Raw genomic sequence first — 24,668 nt, 5'->3', positions numbered from 1 at the left:
CCAAAGAAGTACAGGAAATCACTCTTAATGACAGTAGAGTGAGGTGATTCCTGTGAAGCCTCATTTGTGGAGGCCTTCTGGATCACTAGGATGGGGAATGGGAGAACATTACTACATGTTACACTTTCCCTTGGACTGAGAGGAGGAACTTACCCTGCATGGTAATGGTGATGATGCTGACAGCACTCAGTGCCCTCTGCCTTTGCAAGGGGTCTCCATGCTCATCAAAGATGTCCACTGGAAGATTCTGAGATAATTTCTTGGTTTGCTCTAGGAGAGGTGGCTGCAAGAGGAGGTATGGTGGACTTTCTAAAGCAGGGGCTGTGTCTCCCCAAATTTCACAACTACTTTGTCTCAATGCTACATGCAGTAATGGTGCTCAATGTTTTATATAGACCAACTCAGTTTTCCTTCACAGCATGCCATATATTCAGTTTTCTTATCCATAATTAGTAGGTCAGAGAAATGTGGTTTGACCATTTCTTATAGATGCACATTTCTAGAGTCCTATCTAGAAAAAAATTGCTTTTCCTGTGTTTCACTCATTGTCAACAGAAAGCAAACAAAATATTACAAAAGTCAGTGAGCATTGGCTCATGGTATAAAAGCTATAAGAAATCGAATTTGGAAACAATGCTTGCAAAAATCAGAAGTGGGGGATAAATGTACAAAGCTAGATTCCTATTGGGAACATACGTTGAAGAACTGCCAATATAGATTTCAAAACAATAACTAAAAAAGAACATTCAAACTAAATATTACAAAATCTATACACTAAATCTCAAGCACTCTCTCAGACTATACCCAAAGGCTTATTGACACCTACCTTTTCTACAATTCTAAAATCACTGAGAATCTAAAGATGTAACCATCAACTATCCAGGAAACTCGGTATCCAGAATGGCTATTTTCCAAAGGTTCTGACGAACCAGAGCTTCAGAGATAGCTATCTTTCCCCAGCCTGTTTCTCTAATGTTTCCCTTTCTTCTGACTTGTGTCTCCATAATTAAATCATGTCTTAACATTCCCTGCCTTAATGATAAGAATAACTTTGTTTATTGAACATCCCCATACCCCTGCTTCTGTGTGTCACATTGTCCACTTGATATCCCTGGTGGGATGCCCCACAGGCCCCTTAGAACTGGCAATCCAAAACTAAATGTGCCATCTTTCCCACTCTTAAAACATGCCCTTTTCTTGTCTCAATAAATAAGCTTCTATCAAGTCATCTGCCTAAGCCGTTAGCCAGGCACCAGGTCTATCCTCTACTCGATTCAACTGTCAAATTTTATCTTGTGTAGATCATGCAGTCTGTTCATCTCTCTTCCTCTTCACTGCTCTAACCTTGGTATAAGCCACTGTTACCTCTTACTTGTGTAACCATGGCAACCTCTTCATTGGTTGCCTGTAATCTTTCCTCCTTCAATATCCGTGTTACAGTGCATCCAGGTTTTCAAAATTTACCTGGGGTCACCTCATTCTCTTGCTTAAACTCTTTTAGTGCTTCTTAACCTTGCCCTCACCCTCCTTATAAAGGGTGAACTCCTTTGCTTAGTTTACAAGGCCTTTTGTGACACTCTATATCCTTACCACCACAGCTTTTTGACACTGTCCTCCAACTTCATCACACACACACACACACACACACATGCAAGTTTTCTAATGGGTTCTGTTCTGCTTGCATTTGCTTCTAGGCCTTTGTACACACTTTTGTCTCCACTGGTAATGCACCACTCTCTTTTTGCCTGTTAAATTCACTCATCCAGCTGAGATTCTATTCTTCTGGGAACTCTTCTGACCTACTACTCTTGTCCCAGCTCTCCACCAAATCTGGGATGGTTGTCTGAAACAGACCTTGTTAATTGTTTCATCTATATGTTCCGTCTTGGCTCTTACTTCAGAGCTTTCTCTGGTGACCCAAATCCCCTCTGCCATATTGTACATCAAGTCAGCAATGCAGGAAAATTATGGTTCCCCAGTCTCCAGCAATCTGTAACCAATGATCAATCAAAGTTGGTGCATATATACTCTAAAACCCACACTCCAGAGGATTAAACTTAACTACCATCATTGGTAACTGGATTGATAATAAACCTTCATTGGCCCCCTTCCTTTCCATGTATCTTCCCACTCAGCACTTCCTGAGATGACTTCCAGAATGGTCTACTTTACCCTAATATCTTTGGGTTTGCTTCAGAGGAAACCCACACTGACCTATTGCTTCTCCTCTGTTCTCTCACAGTGACTCATAGCTGCCTCCTCATTTGTGTGTCTTCATCATTAGTTGTAAACTCTGTGGAGTAGGAACCACATGTCTCCAGTACCTACTCCAGTGTCTAGCAGACAGTAAACACTGTACACCATTTAAATAGATGTTTATGAAAATGGATAATTGAATAGGTACATTGATACATGAATGTGTATGAAAATGGATGAATGGAAAATGAGTACATGAATCCTTTCAGTTAGCTTGTCAATGGACTTGTCCCCCCAGACAGCACTGTGGTACCATTAATCCCTTGGACAATACTTACATTTTTTGAGGAATCTTCATCAGAATCTGATCCTTGAGCTTGGTCTTTCTTAGATGCTCTTAAAAAGAAAGATTTTCTTTTCTCTTTACCAAAGAACTTTCTCTTCTTTGGGGAAAAAGATGATGTTTGTAGAGAATTAAGTGAACTTCTGTCAATTCCCATGGCAATCAGAGCCTTAGAAAGTGAACAAAAGCAATTAATGAAGAGATTATACCTTTCCATAAAACACCGCAGATGATCTCAACCTTAGTGAGCACACCCTGCTCTCTCATGGTAGAATCATACCACTTAATCTGCTTATCATCTAAGTAGAATAAGCTAGCTCTGAGGTATTCTTCTGAGGAAACAGGTCCTGCTTTTGGACAGAGATTGCCACTGTCAAAGGTAGAGTTAAGTCATGCCTCTGTATCACTAACCCTTAGCCTTATGCCTAGTATGGGCTTGAAACTCAATAAACATGATAAAAAATTTCAGAAGGGAGAAATAATGTGCCTGTTGTTCTAGAACCCTCAACCATTCCCATGCAAGGGCTCTGAAGAAAATCATCTCCAAATTTCCACAAAAAAAGCTGCAGCAGAGCCTGGATTTACATATATGTAAGTTGATTCCTCTAGTCAGTAATTGGGACATGTTTAGAAGATGTAGGCTTCAAGAAAGCAAAAAGCATCAAGACTAATGTTCCCTGGTCAAGACTGGACAACTTTGAGAAAGACAGCAACATGGTCAGTCCACAAACAGCTTAAATTTTCAGAAAAGCACAAATAGAGAAAGTGCTGAGATCAGGCCCCAGGAAGCAGCTTTGAGCATCATGTTACAGTGTCTCCAGGCTCCCTCTGATCCCCTAGACAGAACCTACTTCCTAACTCCACATGTACCTACCTCCTTTTCTTCCTTTATCAGCTTCTGGGCTTCCTGAAACATCTTTTCCTTGGCCTCAGTCTCTGCAGCTACATTCCTGCTCTGCTCCTCATAAGCCATGGTGACAACTGCCAGGGTTAAGTTAATCAGGTAGAAGGAGCCCAGGAAGATGACCACCACGAAGAAGAAGACTGAGTAGGGCCCAGCGGTATGCAAGGTCTGCAAAGGATAGAGCACATTCTTGCATCTGAGGTCTCTTCCACAGGACAGTGACTATAATGTCAAGCAAGATGACACCATTGCTGACAATTGGCCTTTGCCCAGCATTGGGCGGCTTAGCTGCTGGATAACTCCCCAGCCACCCAGGAGCTCCTGACACCCTGTCTTGCAGTGGACAGATGCCATCAATAAGTGCATTTGGGAGTCTTAATTTTCTTAACAGTATTTGTGTTTTTAAAATAAGAAAGGCAAGAGTGGTAGAACTGCAGAGGGATAATACTTGTAGACATGTTTTCTTTTAGTCTTCTTCCAAATATTATGCCTATAATTTTCTCAAAATTTCTCACAGAATCTCTAAAGCCAAATTTTATAGTACAGATGTTAAAAATGAGGAATTGATAACAAAAGTTGGAGGTAGATGGTAGGTTCTTAATCAGTGAGGGGAAGGAGGGCAGGAAGGAGAAAGAAGAGAGAGGCTATGAATAAATGACCTGTCGATAAAGCTTCTCCCAGGAGTCTTGAGTCATAAGCCGGAACATGGCAAGAAGAGACCAGCCAAAGTTATCAAAATTTGTGTAATTATAGTCAGGATTAACGCCAGTGGATTCACATCTAGAATTTGGGGGACACCTAGATGTTGGAAACAAAGGAACAGACAAAGAATTACATTGCCCACAGCCCAGCTTTCCTTTCTGTACCCCAACCCAAGCCTGCCCATGACAGTATTCTTCAGAAGGCCTTGGGTGCTGCCCAAAAACCCTGGAGAAAAGCAGGGTTTGCACAGTGGCCTTCCAGCCAAAGGATCTGTCAAGCCTCCCAGACTTCATCTCAGGGTGGACACTTGTTGACTCCTTTTGCCAATGGAATGATTAATAAATTCATATAAACAAGTGTTTCACTAAAAAATTAAGTGTAACAGAGTAAAAAACAATAAACACACAAAATGAATATTCAGTCTCCATCTCACCCCTGTCCCTCACTTCTTAGAGACAACAATTAACAGCTACTTCTGTAACTTTCTAGTTTTCTATGAACACAGCAACACACACACACCTTTATACACAATACACTCCTGAGCTTTCACACTGTACCTAGATTGTGAGAGCTGTGTTTGACACATGAACTTAGACAGACAAGAATACTACACATTCCAGCTGGAAAACAAGGCTTCTTTGGGTTCAGGAGAAAAAAACACCCCAACTTGGATTGTGCATGTAGTACCATCACAGTGAGAAGTCAAAGCAGTGTATGTGGCAGCTGCGGGCCCTCATGAAGGTGAACACACCGTGGGTGTAGTGAGTCCTCTCAAGGATTGTTCTAGAGAGCTCAACAAGCCTTGGATTGTATCAAAGCCCATTGCATCTTGTAAGTACGGTAGTGGGAGAGAATCCTTCCTCAGTTCTCCAGATGGGTCACGTCCCCTGTCACAACTCTCAGCATCTGTGCATCTCCCAGACAACATGCCCAACACCTTGTAAAATGTACTCTGGTGTATTTTCTCCAGAAGACATCAATTTCAAGAGAGTGGAGCTGTCTTTTTCATAACTGCTTTCCTTGGACCTAACTCAAGAGCCTGGCACACTGCAGGCCCTTGATATCAAATAGACACCTATTTGATACAGGGGAGTGAGTGTAATCTGTCTCATTAGATTGCCTTGCATATTATGTTAAGTGGAAATATGTTCAATGAACCTTCATTGAATTGAATTTCTCACCATAGGGAGCACTGGTATCTTTGAAGAAGGAAGGGTAACTGCATAGGTCCAGAGGGCTACCAGCTGTTGGACATGAGTGCATATAAATCTACATACTGCTCTGTTTGCAATTAGAGGCCATGGTGGTTAATGGATAAACAAAGATAAGAGGCATGCTCAGAGAATTTCATCAGGTAATGTCACCTAACAGGAAAGCAGGGACTTGTGGGGCTCTTAGTAATGACATCATTTATCAACTTTGAAAGACTTAAATGTCCATTCCATAAAGTTGAACTATCAGTAAGTTTTCACTAGACCTCTTCTCAGCTACCAATTCAACATGAGTAGGAGGGAAAGCTGCTCTAAACACTTGAAAATAATTTTTATTGAATAACGCAAATCTAAAATTGCTTAAGCCAGGTGCGGTAGCCTGTGCCTATAATCCCAGCTATTCAGGAGGCTGAAGCAGAAGGATCGTGAGTTCAAAGCTAGCCTTGGCAATTTAGCAAGACCCTGTCTAAACAAATAAACAAACTGCAGAGACACAGCGACCATCAGCGTTGCTTGAGAATCCTCATCTCTGCCTCCACCAGGCATTACATGAACACCATTTCCCACATCACGGCAAGAGGGCTGAATGGAAGTGTTTGGCTGGGAGGAAAATGGAGAGTATAAGCCTCTTACCTGCTGGCATTCCAGCTGCCACACATTATGGGTTCTGTGGAATTATTTTTCATTACAAAGCAAGATTCTGAGAGAAGAAAGAGTCATAAATTCAGATTTTAAAAAACTTAAAGGAAAAGAGTAGCAAATATTCTGGATGATGCTTGAAAATATATGGTTCTGGATCCTCTGCCAGAAATGACCAACCTGTGGCCTGCCTTATTGGCCTTTGTTTCTCTTAATGTTATAATAAAAATATTTTTAAAATAAGTTTTGTCACTTACATATATTAACTACTATATAATGTATTTCATATGCAGCCTAAGACAACTGTTCTTCATTCAAAAAAATAAGGGCAAAAATAGCCCATAGATTGGACATGCCTGTAAACTGATCAAAGTTGGTGTCTGCAGAGACTGATTCCTAAGCCCTCAGGAAGAGAAAAGGAGGAAAAGGAAGAAGGAAGGAAAAATGAGAGGAGGAAGTAATGACATCGCCATCACCATTTCACCTCTTGGGGCATAACGTACATAATCAGAGACCACCCCTGGGGGAGTTGGACACAGACTCGGCCTCCACAGAGAGGATAGCCACATGAGATTCAGGACACACGAAAGGGTGTGGGCTTGACCACGGTGTGGAGGTGGGGACAAAAAGGCATGTGCTTACTGGAGAAAATGCTTGAGGAGGAGGCCATGGAAGTTGCTCGTGTTTTGGTCAAATTGAGCATTTTGAGCACCTCTGCAAAACATGATGTAGTGAGCAAAGATCTGATGGCAGAGGATGGGAGCAGACACTGGTCATGTGGCTGTGGCTTCAGGCTTTTTCTTCTCCAGAGAAACCCAAAGATGGGAGCAATTCTCCAAGAAATACACCTGCTTGCACAGACCTCTGGATGGATAAAGCCCTCCCATGCTCTCAGAGCCAGGTATGCAGGTAGTATGTGTGGAGATAAATAAAAGTTACCATGCACAAACCAAGAAGTGGAATATTTACCATTGGTTTCACGGGTACTGTTACAGCCTATCTTGACACATTTCTGGCTCAGAATTTCCTGGAAAAGCTGCTGACCCACGAGGGCGAAGATGCAGAGGCAAAAGAGGGTGAGGACCATCACATCAACAAGCTTCTTCACTGAGCGCAGTAAGGCCCCCACAATGACCTTCAGACCTGAGGAGGAGGACAGGTGTGGGATAAGCAGCCCCACCTGGCCCAACCCAGACATGTGCAGGGAGGGAGCTCATAGAGATTGCCAAATTCAGGCTGGAACTGGGAACCAGCTTGGCCCAGGGTTCCATACTTTGAGAGCTGCGTGTCATCACAGCAGTCAAACTCTCTGCCTATGCCTTCACCCATGCCTGTGCTGCTCAAGGGCACTCTGAGGAGCAAGTGAGGAGACTGCACAGAAGTGGACACGGGCATGACTGGATGACAGTTATGAAGGTTCCCCATAGTTAGGGGACACAGAAGTGTCAGAGATTGACATAGACCTCTAGTTAATATTTCAGGGTCCCTATCTACTATCAAGGTACATGAGGTACCACAAACATTCCCCCAATAAAGCTTCACTTGTGCAGGACTGTGTGTCCCTGCAACATTTCTACCATCTTTGTGTCAAAAGGTGCCACCATCCAGAATCAGAATGATTCTAAGTGACACAATTTCAATTGATCAGTATAGATCATACAGGAGTCTTGAAGACAGGGGAGGTGAGAGTACAAGGCAGTATCCAGTAGAGGCCAAGACCACAGTGGGCAAAGTTCTTGCAGAGTGATCCCAAGTGGGAAGAGGGGACTGAAGTCACACTGGAGCCTCACTTCAACTCTAGGTGCAGCCGGCCTCAGCCAAGCCAGGTTTTAATCTATAACAAGAGGTTTGAGTATTTGCCAAAGCAAATTTAGACAAAAGACAGTTGTGATTTCTGAGTAATTTTCACAAAGTCTCACAGAAGGCTATACCTACCTCTACCTTTACTTCCAAAAAGCAAGGATCTCAATGTGTTCATGGGCCAAAATGGAAACTATGTTCATCTGCCTAGGAGAAGGGACAAATCCCACATAAGGTCTTCTGGCTGCCAGTTTCTTTATCACTAGGCAAGTGCCTTCCTGGAGTCTCAAAAAAAAATAATAATAATAACCCACTCCCTCTGTTTTTAGAGATTCCAAACTGCTTAGAGCTCAGGTGCTGGGGATGTATGGCATAGTCCAAGTCTATATAATCATCAGAGCCAAGTAGTCCCATGGCATTCATAGTTAGCCAAAGCTATGGACAGAATAGAACAGGAGAGGGAAGATGGAAAGGGGAAAGGACTCCAGACAGGAGATTTTTAAATAAAGTGGGATTTTTCCAAATAAAAGAGAGGAGGTTATGCCAAAGTAACCTCAGGTTTTAATAAACTGGGATTCACATTCACAACCCACCCCTGGCTTCATCCTGATTCCCAGGGCTAAAGTGCCTTCCTCAGGCTTCCAGGGGACATCTGTGGTTTCCTACCCACTTCACTGGTGGCCCCTACTCATCTCCTTTGCTGGTTCCTCCTCTGCTTCACTCCCCTTTAGTGCTGCCCTGCCTTGGGGTTCAGTCCTTCTCTCTATCTGTAGACATTCTCTTGGTGATCTCATCAGATTTCATGGCTTCACACATCATGTATAGGCCCAAGATACTTATCTCCAGCTCAGACTGCCCTGGAAATTCTCAACTCATGCATCTAATTGCCTATTTCATGCTTCCACCTGGATGTCTCAGTCATCTGAAGTGCATGTTCAAAGTCAGCTCCTAACCTGACTGCCAGAACTGCTCCTCTCATAGCCTTTCCTGTCTCAGTCAGTGAAAACTGCCATCTGTCCAGGCACTCAGGCCAAAAATTTTGGTATCATCCTTTATTTTTCTCTTTTACCCACATCACAAATATAATCAGTCAATCATTCTTTCTGCATCCAAATTTAGAGACCCTGACCACTGTCTGCCAACTCTAGGACCATCACCTGACCTAGAGCAGCACCATCCCTTGCTTGAATTGTGGCCTCTTATGCCTCTTTGGGTTCTGAGAAGAAGTTCTGGGATCAAATGTACAAGGGATTTGTTGGGGGAAATGCCTCTGACAAGTGAGGGGGAGCAGGAGTTGGCAGGAAGGAACTTCAGACTTCTGTGTAGCTCTGACACCTAATAAAAGGGAGAGGAAAGCAAGCAGGGCTGGACAGGAAGAACCTCAGACTGCAGTGCAGCTGTGAGAGCCTCAGCCAGGTTACCAGGGAGCCCTGAGCCACAGTTCCCCACTAGAGGAGTATCAGGTCCTCCAGGAACAGACCTAGGAACAGCACTAGCACCCAGGCCATGTAGAGCCAGCAGGATTTGGGGATGAGCATGAATGCAGAGGTAACTTCGGAGGGTAAAGCAGGAACCATCCATTGCCTGTGCTCCATGAGGCAGGAGATCAGAAGTGTGCTTCCTCAGAAACCATCATGCCTCTCTCCTGGTCATTCTGCTTCTGCGGCTTCCTCACATTCTATCCTCCCATTTCTTCAGAGGGAAGCTTTGCTCCCCATGCTCATAGACTCCCTTACTTCTGTGATCCCCCCTACACTGGCCTCCCCGCTCCCCCAGCCCCATCCACAACTTTACCGTCTCTCCATCTTTGCTCTGGTTCTATCATTAGTACACTCTTTTCCAAATATCTGCTCGTGTGTCATCACCTTCAAGTCTTTGCATACTTCTCACCTTCTCAATGACACCGTATCCTGACCACACTAAAATTGCAACCTGCTTCCCCTATCCATTGTAAATTCTCATAGTCTTCATATTGTCTATGTTTTCTTTGTATTTTCCATGGCACATCGCAGGTTCTAATATGCTACACAATTTGCTCCTGTAAATTTACTCCCTTACTCATGTCTCTCTCCCCACACCCTGACCTTATAGCAAATACTCCAAGAGGGCAGGTGTCTTTGCCCCCCACTTTTAGATCCTTAGCAGTTAGCACAGTGCCTGGACATATTAGGTGCTCAATAATTATTGGTTGAACAATCAAATAAATCTGTAAAGCAGGGGCTGTTTGGCTTTTGGTTTACATAATGACATTTTGAAAAACTGTAAGCATAAAAGAACATTCTTTCCAACTGACAGCCAGTGTTAAAAGTCAGATTGGCTTAAAAAAGAAAAGTTAGATTGGCTTACCAGAAACTACTGAAATTGCTTTCAGCGCTCTGATCACTCGGAAGGTACGTAGAGACAACAGTTTGATTTGGGAATTAGGATCTAAATCTGCAATTCTACAAGACAAAAAACAGAGAAAGGCTTGACTTACTCAATTCTGCAGCTACATTGCACATTTCCACAAAAGCAGAGTAAGCCTGGGGCTTTGCCTACCAAGGGGAAATGTGCAGCTTCATCTTCATCTCAGAACCTGGCAACATCACATTCATTACTATGGCCCATGAACTACACAGCTTATCTTTATACATGGACACAAGTAGAATTCCTTAAAATTGTCCACATAGTTGCGGCTCCATCCATGAATAATGGAAACCCACACAAACACTTATTCACTGATTGCCAAATCCCATGCCCCAGTACACTTGCTGAGGTCTCCCATCTACGATCAACATGAATCTAGGAGATCTGGCTCTAGAACCTACATTCTTACACCATCTTTCAATGACCAAAAGCATGTAAATGTTGAACTTCAAACATAAAATGCTGAACTTAGGCTGGGGATTTAGTTCAGTGGTGCCTCCACCTGCCTCACAAGTGCAAGGTCCTGAGTTTGATCTCCTGTACCCACCCCCCAAAAATGCTGAACTTAGTAGCACCTATATGTAAGGACTTTTGTGAATATTAAACAGGAGATACCGTATATACAAAGTACTGCATACACTTCCTGGTACACATACCTTATAAGTTTATTATTGTTGTGCTGGCAATTGGCCATTACTTTGTTTGGTTTTTATTCCATTTTATCATTTAGATGTCAAATCAGTGTCCTATCCTTCAAGAAGAACATCAACCTTCACTTCATACTATACACAATTAACTCAAAAAAGACACTGAATGCAAACACAAAAGCCAAAACTATAAAACATAGGAGAAATTCTTTGTGAACTCAAAGTAGTTGAAGATTTTTTTTTTAAGTCCTTGTTTCCACCCACAAGTTCTGACAGCCTCATACATGCACAGCCTCTATACCAGTACTCCCTATACCATATTTTAATGGTCATTGTCATTCTTTCTCTCTGCACTGTGAGCTTCATGAGGTTGAGAGCACTTGTTTCTTTTCTTCTTTTGTTTCAGCCCCTGTATCTTGTACAGAGCCTGTCCCATAGGCACCAGTGTTGATGAGTGAATTAATGAAAAAATGAGACAATCCTAGAAATGGATTTGTGCCCGGAGGCCTCTGGCCAACAGCCACACACTGCCCGTTCAGGGCCAATTAGCAAGTTACTTAAGTCATTATTAGGCATTATTAGGTCACCTCAGCCACTCATGGAGACCCAAAGGGACTGATGGAAGCAGAGGGACTTCTTTCCCACCCCAGGTCTCTCCAATAAAAATCTTTTACATTCTTACGCTGTTCCAATGACAATGGAATCAAGCCAGTTCCATGGATCTCGAAGGAAAGAAAATTCATCCAGGATAAAACCTCTTGCAAGTATTTTTATCAGAGCTTCCAAAATATAAATTGCAGTGAAGATACATCTATGAAATAAATAATTCAGAACAAGAAGAAACATGATAAGTGGTGAGAAAAGCAAAGGTCCCACTTGTCTCATCTGGCCTTGATATTTTATTATATTTCAATGTTACGTTTAACATTCTGGTCTTCAATAATCAGAGTTCAGAAAGGCAAACTCCTTGTGCAAATTCTAGTACTTTGAATCTCCAAGAAACAGGCCCATGGATAAAGTTGTAAAGAAAATATTTGCAAATAAAGCTTTTCAATGTCTAGCTTTCTGGCCATATTCTTGAGAATGGTTTCTGCCAACACAGGGCCAATGGACTGAAAGCGGTAGCTTGTCATCACCATTCTCGAGCTGTCACTCCGATTGTACAGAGGGAGATAATAGTGAAGGAACAATGAAGAGACCAAATGACCAAGAAAAAAACTGGGTCTTTCCACATTCTATATTCATGGACTGGAAGATTCAATATCATTAAATTGACATACTACCCAAAGTGATCCACAGATTCAGTGCAATCTTTATCAAAACTCCAATGACAGTTTTTGCAGAAATACAAAAATCTAATTTACAATTCATATAGAATTTCAAAGAACCTTGAATGGCCAAAGTAATCCTGAAAAAGCAGAACAAATTTCCCCATAAGGTCACCATTGAACATAATGATTCAGTTTGTTACCAGAATTGTGGAAAGAATTAAGTTTGTGAACTGAGGTATGACTGTATAACAAAGCTACAGTAATCAAAACAGTGTGATACTAACACAAATCCAGACATATAGGCCAATAGAATAGAATAGATAACCAAGAAATAAACTTTAACATATATGGCCAAATGATTTTCAATAAATGTGTCAAAACTACTCAATGGAAAAAGGAAAGTCAATGAACAATAAACAGTGTTGGGAAATCCAAATATCAACATGAAAAAGAATAAACTTAGACCCTTGTGTTATACCATATACAAAAATTAACTCAATATACATTAAAGACCTAAATGTAAGATGTGAAAAAATAAAACTCATAGAAGAAAATATTTGCAAACACAAACAAATCAAATAGCCAAATTTAAAAAATGGCTGGGGAAGGGGGAAAAAATAAGAACAAAGAGAGTATGTAAAGGTGCATATCTCCAATGATGAATCGCATTATATTGTACACCTAAAATGTACCAATAAAAGGATATTAAAAAATGGCTGGACCTGGGATTTAGCTTCATGGTGCTGTGCCTGCCTCGCAGGTGCAAGGTCCTGAGTTCGATCCCTGATATCATAAATAAATAAATAAATAAATAAATAAAAAAAAAAAAAATGCCCAAAAGACTTTAATAGACATTTCTCCAAAGGTGATATGCGAATATTCAATAGGCATACAAAAAGATGCTTAACACCATTAATCATCACAGAAATGCAAATTTAAAACCACAGTGAGATATTGACTCACACCCACTAGGATGACTCCTAGCTTAAAAATAAAACAGCAACAGAAAATAACAAGTGCTGGTAAGGATGTGGGGAAATTAGACCCCTTGTGTACTGTTGATGGGATTGTGAAATGGTACAACCCCCATGGAAAACAGTATGGAGATTCCTTTAAAGGTTAAAAATTGACCTGTCACAATCCAGCTACTAGGAAGTTAACTGTGATTCAGAAGAATTCTGAAAATATTTAACTTTTTGAGTCAAAATGCTTTCTAACTCCCTATTCCCACCCCAACATTGATGAGTGGCTGCAGCCTTGAAGATGTAAGGTTGCAGAGGATAAATTTTAGGGTTGCCAGAAAAGCTGGAAATTTAGGAAGAAAATCCTGGAAGCAACTAAGACAGAGCTAAACAAAAGGGCCCCAAAATAATGATATAACATATGTAAAGTGATGAAAGAAAAAATTATCAAGCAAGAATTCTATAGTTAATGAAACTACCCCTCAAAAAAGAATACAAAATAAAGGCATTTTCATATAGAATTGAACCAAAAGAAATATTAGAGGAAGTTGTTCAAGCTGAAAGAAAATGATAAGCTAGATCTACAGGAAGGTAAGTCTTTAAAAGACACTTACCCACTTAAAGCAAAAATTATAAACTGTATTGTTGGCTTATTATGTATATTAATATGAACACATGACAAAATATCAAAGAGCTGGGGAATTATACTGTGACAAGTTTTCTGTGTTTTACTTGAAGCAATTCAATATTAATTATAAGTACATTGTGATACATTAAAAATGCATAACTTGATCCCTGGAGCAACCACTAAAAAATAATACAAAGAACAAAAGCTAAATATCCAAAAGAAGATGAAAGTGAAATATTAAAACATATCTGATTAACACAAGATGAGGCAGGAATATGGGAAAAATAGAGTAACAAAATAGCAGAAACACAGGTGAGATAAATTAAAAAATCAATAAAAATAGACATAAACCCAAGTACAATCATAACTTTATTAGATGTAAATGGACTAAATATCCCATAAAAAAATAAAAACTAAATTGATAGACTGCACAAAAAGCAAAATCCAGCTACCTGCTCTTAACAAGAGATATGCTGTAAATACAAAGACACAAACAGGCTCAAAGTAAAAGGATGGAAAAAAAGATATACCAGGTAAATGAAGAACATAAGAAAGGTGAGATAGCTGTAATAATAACAGATAAAACAACTATTAAAATGAGTAGTACTAGGAACAAAGATGACATTTTATAATGATAAAAATGGATATATCAGAAAGATATAATTATCACAAATGTATGTGAGCCTAAAACAGTGCTTCCAAACACAAAAAGCAAAATTTGACAAAAAAAGAGAGAAAATAGACAATTCACAATTATAAATGGATATCTCAAGCTTCTCTTTCAGTAATTCACAAAAGCACTAGGTACAAAAATCAGTAAAGGTATAAAAGATCTAAATGACAACTATTGAATACTGTAACCTAACTGACCATGTACGGAATATCATACCAAACAACTGCAGCATTCTTTTCAAGTGCACATGAAGCATTTTCCTTGGTAGACTATAAAATAAGTTCTCCTGACTTCAAAAGATTGAAATCTTGACCAGTATATTCTCTAACTATAAATGAATTAAATTGGAAATTAATAAAAATGAGATAAAGAAAATGACACTTCAGAGACAACCTGCAAAACAGGAGAAAATACCAGCAAACTACTCATTTAACAGGGAATTAATATCCAGAATATATAAGGAACTGAAAAATAACAGGAAAAAAATCTGATTTTAAAATTGGCTAATGATCTGTATAGACATTTCTCAGAAGAAGACATGCAAATGAGCAACAAGTGTATAAATTGTAATCATCAGGGAAATACAAAACACCTCACCCAGGTTGGAATGGCTACCATTGAAAAAGTAAAAAAAATACTGTAATCCCAACATTCTGGAAGGCAGAGCCAGGAGGACTGCAAGTTCAGCCCAGCCTGAGCAATTTAGCCACACCCTGTTTCACAATAAAAAAATTAAAAAGGACTAAAAGTGTAGCTACGTGTGAAGGCCCTGAGTTCAATACCCAGTACCTCCCGGCAAAAACAGGTTGAAAAATATAATAAATGCTAATGGAGGTGTGGAGAAAGAGGGACTCATACATTACTGATGGAAAATTGAATTAGTGCAACCATTATGGAAAACAGTATGGAGGTTCCTCATAAAAATAGAACTACCATATGACTCAGCAATTCTACTATTGGGTGTATATTCAAAGACAGTAAAATCACTATATCAAAAATCTACTCGTGCTCCCATATTTACTGAAGCAATATTCACAATAGTTAAAATATAAGTCAACCTAGATGTTCACTGATAGATGAATGGATATAGAAAATATGGTTTAATACAAAATGGAATATTATTCAGCCATGAAAAGAATGAAATCCTGTAATTTTTCAGCAATGTGTATAGAACTGGAAGTCGTGTTAAGTAGAATAAGACAGGTGTGGTAATACAAATAGCGCATGTTCTTACTTGTGCTAACCAAATAATTGATCTCATATAATGGAATGGAATAGTGGTCACTGGAGACTGAAAACGGCAGACGGGAAGGAGGAAAGAAAGAAGTTAAATAAGGGACACCAAAATGCAATCAGAGAGGGAGATTTAGTTCTGGTTTTCTATAGCACAATAAGGCAACTATTGGTTAAAATGATCTATGATATATTTGAAAATGAGTAGAAGAGTACAAAATTCACAACACATAAAAATAGTTAACATTTAAAGAGATGGAAATCCTTCCTGCCACGATTTGATTTTATTACTATAGTATATATGTATTGAATTATCACAATTACTCCACAATGAGGTACAAATATTATGTCTCAAAAAAACAAGCATGAAATCTTTGGAAATTTAAAAAACACACTTCTGGGCCGGGGGTTGGTTTAGATTAGTGGTTTCGCCGCCTGCTGCGCAAGCGCAAGGACCCGAGTTGGATCCCCAATAAAAAAAAAAAAAACAATAAACAAAAAACCCCCCACACTTCTGAATACCATAGGAGACAAAAAAGAAATCACAAGGAAAAGCTGAGAGTATTTTGAACCGAAAAGTAATAAAAACACAATGTACTGAAATCTGCAGGATGCCACTAAAATAGTGCTTGGATAGAAATTTATGACTTTATAAAATTGTATAGGAAAAGAAGAATGACTTAAAACCAACTACTTAAGGTTCTACTTCAAGAAGCTAGAGATACCTGGTCAATTGGCACATGCCAGTAATCACAGGTAGTGGGGATGCTGAGATAGGAGGATTGCAAGTTCAAGGCCAGACTGTACAACTTAGTGAAATCCTGTCTCAGTAAAATTAAAACAAGAAGACAGGAAGATTACAAGTTCACAAGCAACTTAGTGAGACCCTATCTCAAAAAAATTTTTTTTTAATTTTTTAACAGCTGAAAATGTAGCTCAGTGCAAAGGCCCTGGGTTCAACCCCCAGTACTGTGATAAATTAATTAATTAATTAATTAATTAAAAGGGTTAGAAATGTACCTCAATTGTTGATGGGTAGTATGCACAAGATCTAGGCTTAATTCTCATTACTATTTGGGGGGGGGGCTAGAAATAGTAGAAACAGTAGAGATAAAAATTTTAAAAATAAAAAAATAAAGTGACAAGGGCTGGGGATTTAGCTCAGTGGTTCTGCCACCTGCCCCGCAAGCACAAGGACCTGAGTTTGATCCCTGATACCAAAAAAAATTTTTTAAATAAAAAATAAAATAAAGTGACAAGACTTTTAAAAACACTGAAATTTTCATACATTGGTGGTAGGAAATGTAAAATGGTGCAGTTACTTTGGCAAAGTTGGTAGTTTTTTACAGATTTATATATGTATTTATCATAGGCTGTAACAATTCCATATTTCATTATTTATATGAGAGAAATGCAAACATGTATCAACGAAAAGATTTTTATACAGAAATATTCAAAACAACTTTACTATTAGGCCCAAACTATAAATAACTCAAATTCCCATCAATACCTAAAAAGGAAAACAAGTTATGGTGTGTCCATACAATGGAATGCAACTAAGCAACAAAGATCAGGGGAAAGACTAATACACACTAACATAGATGCATCTAAAAATCATGCCAAGTGAAAGAAACCAGACAAAAAAGTACTGTATCATAGGAAGCATCTGATTTCTAGAATATGAAATTCTAGAAAAGGTGAAACTAATGGCAGAAAACAGGTCAGTGTTTGCTTGATGCTGGGAATAGGACCGGAAAACTGCCTGAAGACACATGAAGAAATTACTGAGATGACTGAAATGTTCTCAGTATTGACTGCAATAGTTTCTAGCATGTAGTTAAATGTGTGACAGAAATAAATGGTCTCTTATTTATTCCATTTATTATTCAATACATCCTGAAGGAATATTATGTTAAACTATAAGAACTAGTACAAGACATAAAAAATACCAATATACAGAAATTTCTAAGTTAAAAAATTAATTTGTGTGCCTAAAAACCCATGAAAATGACAGTTAATTTTTAGTTAATTCACTCAAATTAAACAGGAAAGAAGTAAAAATGATACACAGCAAAGATAAAAACACACAATTCACAATCTAAAATATCAAAAAAAGCCTTACTCATTTGGAAATTAAATAAATATAAATACTTTAACTTTATAAATTGGAGAAGAAAACTTGAATGATAGCAAGAATATGGTATTATTTATTATTAGTGATATTGATGATAGCAGAATAAATTGATACAGACTTTTGGAAAATATTCTGACTATATATTTAAAAGCATTAAAACTTACATTTTGATCTAAAAAACTCTAAGAATCTATCCTGAAGAAAAAAATTATAATTTTAAAATAGATTTATGCAAAAAGATGCTTGTGACAATGATACTTATACTACTAAAATATTAAAGTGGTTAAGTAAATTAGTTTATTTACCTGATAAAAATACATAGCCAACAAAATTGATTGCTATAAAACTTATGTATGTGCAGAAAACCCACTTAAAACCTAGATACAAAAACATGTGTGCTGATTATTATGAATGTAATTTTAAAATTGCTTTGTTGACAGTTATAAAAAGTATATGAAGAGTCAAAATGCAGGAAGCAGTTTACACTTCCTGCATCAAGACAGCTGGAAAACAGCCACTCAGTGATGAGGAAACTTACTGTTTGAAACTGAGCCACTCCAGGGATAGAAGTCACATAACAACCATGCTTCAGGGGCCCTAGAGGCACCCTTCCAGTGAGTGGGTGCGAGGGAGCCACAAGAGACAGTGGTAGAGACAAGAAAAGCTGTCAGACTTCTCCTGAGAAGTTCAAGCAGCAAGGAGTTCAGGCTCTGGAAGGCAGGTGGTCAGCAGCACTGCCGTCAGTGGTGAGGAGCCAGGCCCATCATGTGTGGTCTTCTCAAGGAGCTGGGTCTGAAAGCCAGGATTGAGCACCACAGATTGCTTTGTTCCCCTTGCTGTCCCCATCCATGACAAAACTCAGAAATTGTTTTTCTTTCCTACCCTCCAGGGATACACCTCTGCTTGGACATTTGCCAAGTACCTGGTGTATGGCAGGAAGCAGGGGATCTAGAGCAAAAGGGGCATCACACTACAGAGCTAATTGGAGAAAGCAGTGGCTTGGGGTATACAGAAGGAAACAAATGCTAGAAGCCCCTGGAGCAAATACAATCTAAGGCAAACAACATAGCATTAACTGGCTCCACTAAGCAGGAAAGGGGAACAAGGATCAGCATTCACACAACAGCCTGGTAAGTGGGTGCTGAAACACAACAGGACCCCATTACAACTTACTATTGCTCCACATACCTGGTGGACTCCAACACTTACAGGTTCTAGAAATAAACTTTACCCATGCAAACACTTTCACATGGAGGAATTTTTTTTTTACTTCTTTTTCTTTTTCTTTGTTTTTTTCTGTTAATTTCATTTTTCTCCTTTTTATCTTCTTTTTTTCTTCTCTTTTTCATGTTTATTGGGTTTTTTCCTATTACTTTTACCTAATTTATTTAGTTTTTTAATTCTTCAATGGTGTGTGTGTGTGTGTGTGTGTGTGTGTGTGTGTGTGTGTGGTACTAAAGACTGAACACAGAGCCATTACACTAAGCTACATCTCCAGGCCATTTTTATTTTTTATTTTGAGACAGGGTCTCACTACAGGCTGGGTTCAAACTTGCAGTCCTCCTGCCTCAGCCTTCCAGAGTGCTGGGGTTACAGGCGTGTGACATAGTGCCCAGCTTAATTCAATTTTTAATATCACATTTTCTCCTACTACTTGTTATCTTTTTTCTTTCTTTTTAAAATTTTACCTTTTTCTTTCATTTTCAATTTCCCTGATTCCTCATTTTTATTATTAATTTATTACTGTTACCTTTAACCTTTATTAATTTTTCACTTTTTGGGTTATATTATTGCTTCCTTCTTTTCTATTATTAGTACTGTTTACTTTTAATAGGTTTTAGTGGTATATCAACATCTGGTTTGTCTTTGTGTTTTTTTCATTGCTGAAATTTGTCTTCTCCTTTCTAAATGGTACTGGGGATCAAGCTCTCAAAACTAGGATAGACATTAAGAAGACCCTCACATGAAAACAGAAAAAATGTCTACCCCAACAGATGCACAAATCTCAATACAGAAACACAAGAAGTATGAAAAAACAAGGTAATACGATTCTTCTAAAAGTTCAACACTAGCCCCTCCAAAAACCCAGCATAAACTAGCATAAACTTTAAAAAAAAAAAAAAGCATGGGGTTTTGAGAGTGACTTCTTCATGGTGGTATAGAGTTGGAGAATAAATCCAGTGCAGTGCCCTCCATATTACCAAAGAGAGTTTAATCAAGCACCATTTTGGAAAGGGGTTGATCATGTAGGACTTAGTCACAGAACACCAATATGACACCTTCATTTCAGGACTAAAGTGTTACCCTACTATAGTGAGGGCCAGCCACAGAGGACAGAGAGGGAGAGAGTAAGGACTAAACACAGATTCTAAGATCCCCTAAGAAGTTCAGACTCAGGACACCGAATTTGCATGGAGTGGGGTGGGGGGGCTAGCTTTTAGAGGTGGTTGGATCTGAAAGTGATGGCATTGAGATCAATGGTTTGCCTGATCTCTCACCCTGATGCCTATATCCAGAGGTGATCAGTGGTCTGATTGTTTCCCTGTGTATCAATATGAGCAGGGACACATCTCAGCTTGAACAGTTGCCACAGACTAGAGTATTATGGGTGGAGGAGTCTCTTGAGCAAAGGGCTGGCCAAACAAACCCAAAAGCTATAAAGAAGGACAGATAGGACTGTGACTGGCTGGATTCCAAAGACTACAGGTGGGCCAGGGATTTAGCTCAGTGGTGGCATACCTGCCTTGAAAGCATAAGGTCCTGAGTTTGATAACCGGTACCAGAAAAAACAACAACAACAAAAATGCACAAAGATTGCAGGTGTTGAAAGAAAACCACTCATTTGGAAATACTCTTTCTCATCTTTTAAAATTATTATCTTTTCCAGCACCCGGAAGGAAGCTCCCCACCTCTCCTAGGGCAGAGAAGCTCAGCCGGTCCCAGAACCTGGAAGGAAGCTCCCCGCCTCCATCCCAGGCACCTAGGACAGGGAAGCTCAGCCAGTCCCAGCACCTGGAAGGAAGCTCCCCTGCCTCCTTCCCAGGCTCCTAGGGCAGAGAAGCTCAGCCAGTCCCAGCACCCAGAAGGAAGCTCCCACGCTGCCATCCCAGGCTCCTAGGGCAGAGAAGGTGAGCCAGTCCCAGAACCAGGAAGGAAGCTCCCCCACCGCCATCCCAAGCTCCTAGGGCAAAGAAGCTGAGCCGCATGGGTGCCAGAAGAACCCCCTTCGGTAGAAATGAGAAGACACATAAACAAGTCTCAAAATCAGACTTCTGGATCACCTACAGCAACCCCAAAGGGAAACAAGATGAAACAATCTGATACTCAACCACCTGGACTCTCTGAACTGGCAACAAAAGAGGATCTGGGAAAAATGAAATCAGAAATAATTACTCAGATAACAGCAAAGATTTTGCTCATGGTGCAAAACATGATTAATCTAGAGAGGACACAGATAAAAAAAAACAGAGGATCTGAGGAACATGATGGAATTCCAACATAGGAAACAAATGGAATCCATAAAACAGATACAAACAGATTTCCAAGAGATTATAAACTTCACCGAAAGTCTGCGCAGCAGAATGAACCAATGTGAGGATAGAATTTCACATATAGAAGATAAGATTGCAATTAGTGACCAGGAAAAGAAAAATTGCTTTAAAATTGTAAGGGAACACTAGAAATCAATCCAGCAGCTGCTAGACGATGCAAAGAAGAATAACATAAGACTGATTGGAGTCAGTGAAGAAACAGGAGAGAGTGCAGATGACATAAAAAATCTGTTCACAGAAGTGATGGCAGAAAACTTCCCAAGGAGGGGAAAAGAACTTCACACACAGATAAGTGAGGCATATAGGACTCCAGCTAGCCTTAATAAAAAAAAATCTACACATAGGCATATAATAGTTAGGAGTCCAGAAATTCAACAGAAGAACAAAATTCTACAAGCAGTGAGAGAAAAGAAACAAATCACATACAAAGGAAAGCCCATCAGAATCACAGCAGACTTCTCAATGCAAACTCTCAAGGCAAGAAGAGCTTAGAGTGCTGTATTTCATGCCCTAAAGGAAAACAGCCTCCAACCCAGATTGATGTACCCTGCAAAACTATCTTTCAAAATTGATGGAGAAATAAGATACTTTCACGACAAAGAGCACCTCAGTAACTTCATGAATATCAAATCGGCACTCCAAAAAATTTTAGACAATACCCTAGGAAAAGACAATGAGGATCACAACCCCAGGAAACTCAGCAGAATGAATCCATTGGGTGTGACAAATTAAACGCAAATGGGGAGAATGCAACAAAAAGAAAAAGTCATGACAAGGCTTTTAAAACTTTTAACTTCATCTCCCTAATGAGTGTATAATTCAATCTTATTATTGTACTGATTAGTATTTTTCTGATTCTAGAGTTGCACACCTTTCCTTGTGCCATACTGGCTATTTATCATCTTCTTATGTCTACATTTTAATTGGGTTGTCTATTAATGAGCTCTAAGAGTTCTTTATATATTCTGGTCATAGGTTATATGTATTGTAAATATGGTCTGTTTAAGGACTAGTTTTCATTTTAATGATGTCATTTACAGTTCTAAATTTTGATGGAATCTCATTTATCAATTTTTTTCTTTTATACATCATGTTTTTTGTATCCTAGATAGTTCTTGCCTACCCTGAATTCATAAATATTTTCCCTTATAATTTCTTCTTAAAGTTTTATACTTTTAGGCTTTCTTATTTAGGTTCATAGATCCCTTCAAGTTATTTTCATGTATGAAAAAAAGGGTTGAGATTAATTTTTTATATACAGATTCCAGATGTTCTAGTGCTGTTTGCTGAAAACACTCTCTCTTCCTTGGCTCTTGAATTGAGTCTATATTCTATAAAATGCTAATGTTAAATAATCTTTCAAAACTCAGTGGACCATATATGTGTGGTTCTATTTCTAGATTCTCTGTTTTATTCCAATGATCTATGTCTTTCCTTACACCAACATTGTCTTAAAATTAGGTACTAAATGTCTTCCAACACTGTTTTTGTTTTTTTTTTTAACTTTTCTAGGTCCTTTGTACTCCTACATAACTTTTCAATTTCAATATCCAATTCTTCATTTAAGGCAAGTATACACAGACCTGAATTTTTATATATTCCTTGTGTTTTCTAATCCTGCTATATTCAAGTACAAGTTCTAGGGCCACCTAGAGATTTCTTAGTATTTTCTCTGTAGATGATCATTTTATCTACATATAAAGATTTTGCTTCTGCTGTGCCAGTCATATCCTAGTTGTATCATTTTATTGCCAGACTATTTTGGTGGGGACTAGGTTTCAAAGTTTAATGGACAGATAAAGAGTAAGCATATCTGCCCTTGTTCCCCACCTTAAGGAGAAAGCATTGTATCTTCTCCATTTATATAAGGCATTCTCGCTGGAAGTATGGAGTACATGTCTTTAATCTGTTGAGAAGTTTCTGTTCTACTTCTAGTCTCCTGATAGCTTTTACCATGAACAGCTGTAGAATTTAGTCCAATACTTTTTCTACATCTAGTGACAGGATCATATGGCTTTTTCCTTTCCTTTGTTGAAATGATGACTTTTAGGGGTGGATCTTCCCATGCTGAACCAACACTGCCATCCCTATAACAAAACCACTTTCTACATATTGCCAGATCTGACTTCCAATAGTTTGTTTTGTTAAATAAATTTCTATCTATGTTCATACTTTTTTCTTCTATCATCTTTATCCAGTTTTAGGATTAGCACAATGTTGAGTTCCTAAAATGAGGGGGGAAGTGTTCCTTCTTTTTTCTGCTTTAAATGTCTGATATAATTTATCAGTTAAAATATATATGAGCTTGCTGTTGTCATATAGGTAGGTTTTCAAGCTAGGAATATACTTTCTTTAATAGGCGCTATTCAAATTTTCTATTTCCTCCAGAGTTACTTTCATTAATTTGTTTTCCAAGGTACTTCTTAGAAGTTGTCCAATTTATTTCAAAAAGATTTTTGTAATATGCTTTCTATATCCTTTTAAATTCTGTAAAATCTGTGGTAATGTCTCCTAGATCTTAATATTGTAATTTAAAAAATGTATAACTGATATTGTGTAACAGGAAGAAAAGGTCTAAAAGAGGAGGGGAATTGGGAGGGGTAGGGGAAGGGAAAAAAGGGAAAGGAAAAAATATGAAAAGAGGAAAAAAAATTGGAAACAAAGTCTTTGCAAATAGGGAAGGATGGAGGGGGTGAAGGGTGGGCAAGGGAAGGGGAAAAATATAAGAACCAAGATCCTCATGTAAAGGTACAAGATCCCAATGATGAATGTAACTGTATTGTATACCGAAAATGTACCAATAAACTTAATGGAAAAAAAATTATTATCTTTGATTACTTGTTTGATCGGGTCCTCTTTTTTTCTCTTTTATTTTTTCCCTTTTCAAATTTTTACTCATTTACCTGTTACTCTTTTATTTCACTTTTATCATTTCCCATGCTTAATTTTTCAAATTCTACTTTTTGCATGCTCCCATTCTCTGAAAACTCTTACCTTAGTAGTATAACCATTAAGCTTTATGAATCTCTAGATAGTTAACTATATTTCACCACAGTTAAACACTATTCTATTGTTATAGGAGGCAAAGCTCTATTCATTAGATATTTACTGTAATTCAGTATCTGGTTTGTCTTAGTGTTAACAAAGTTCTCTATAGTATGACTATAGAGCTCTTTTCTATGTTAAAGGAAGTATATTATTATTTCTTAGGGTTTGTAAACATCCAGTTTGTATTTTATGCTATTGCTGTTGCTGATTTTACTACTATAGACCAAGTACTGTAGTTGTCGTCCATTGATTTTCTCTGTATGCCAGTGTCTGGATTGCATGGAGGTCAAAAACAATACTATGGTCTATTCCCAAAGAAC

General features: G+C 38.7%; 1 protein-coding gene across 2 annotated transcripts in view; it reads right to left on the bottom strand.

Annotated features, from left to right (window-relative positions):
* Nucleotides 1–24,668, bottom strand: part of Scn11a (sodium voltage-gated channel alpha subunit 11) — a 143,278-nt gene that overhangs the window by 92,427 nt on the left and 26,183 nt on the right. For both annotated transcript variants that reach the window (XM_087216475.1, XM_087216468.1), the window contains exons 5-12: nucleotides 11,531–11,659; nucleotides 10,142–10,236; nucleotides 6,965–7,138; nucleotides 5,990–6,056; nucleotides 4,103–4,241; nucleotides 3,414–3,611; nucleotides 2,535–2,708; nucleotides 154–283 (exon numbers count right to left, since the gene is read on the bottom strand). In XM_087216475.1, the coding sequence (XP_087072601.1) occupies nucleotides 154–283; nucleotides 2,535–2,708; nucleotides 3,414–3,611; nucleotides 4,103–4,241; nucleotides 5,990–6,056; nucleotides 6,965–7,138; nucleotides 10,142–10,236; nucleotides 11,531–11,659 (1,106 nt within the window). The remainder of the gene's footprint in view (nucleotides 1–153; nucleotides 284–2,534; nucleotides 2,709–3,413; nucleotides 3,612–4,102; nucleotides 4,242–5,989; nucleotides 6,057–6,964; nucleotides 7,139–10,141; nucleotides 10,237–11,530; nucleotides 11,660–24,668) is intronic.

The sequence above is a fragment of the Heterocephalus glaber genome, unplaced genomic scaffold (genome assembly GCF_053883595.1).
Source record: "Heterocephalus glaber isolate CG9 unplaced genomic scaffold, H.glaber_assembly_v1.0 deba00000122, whole genome shotgun sequence".
Taxonomy (NCBI): Eukaryota; Metazoa; Chordata; class Mammalia; order Rodentia; family Bathyergidae; genus Heterocephalus; species Heterocephalus glaber.
Note: the sequence above shows the minus strand (reverse complement) of the source record. Positions and strands in the feature narration are given on the sequence as shown.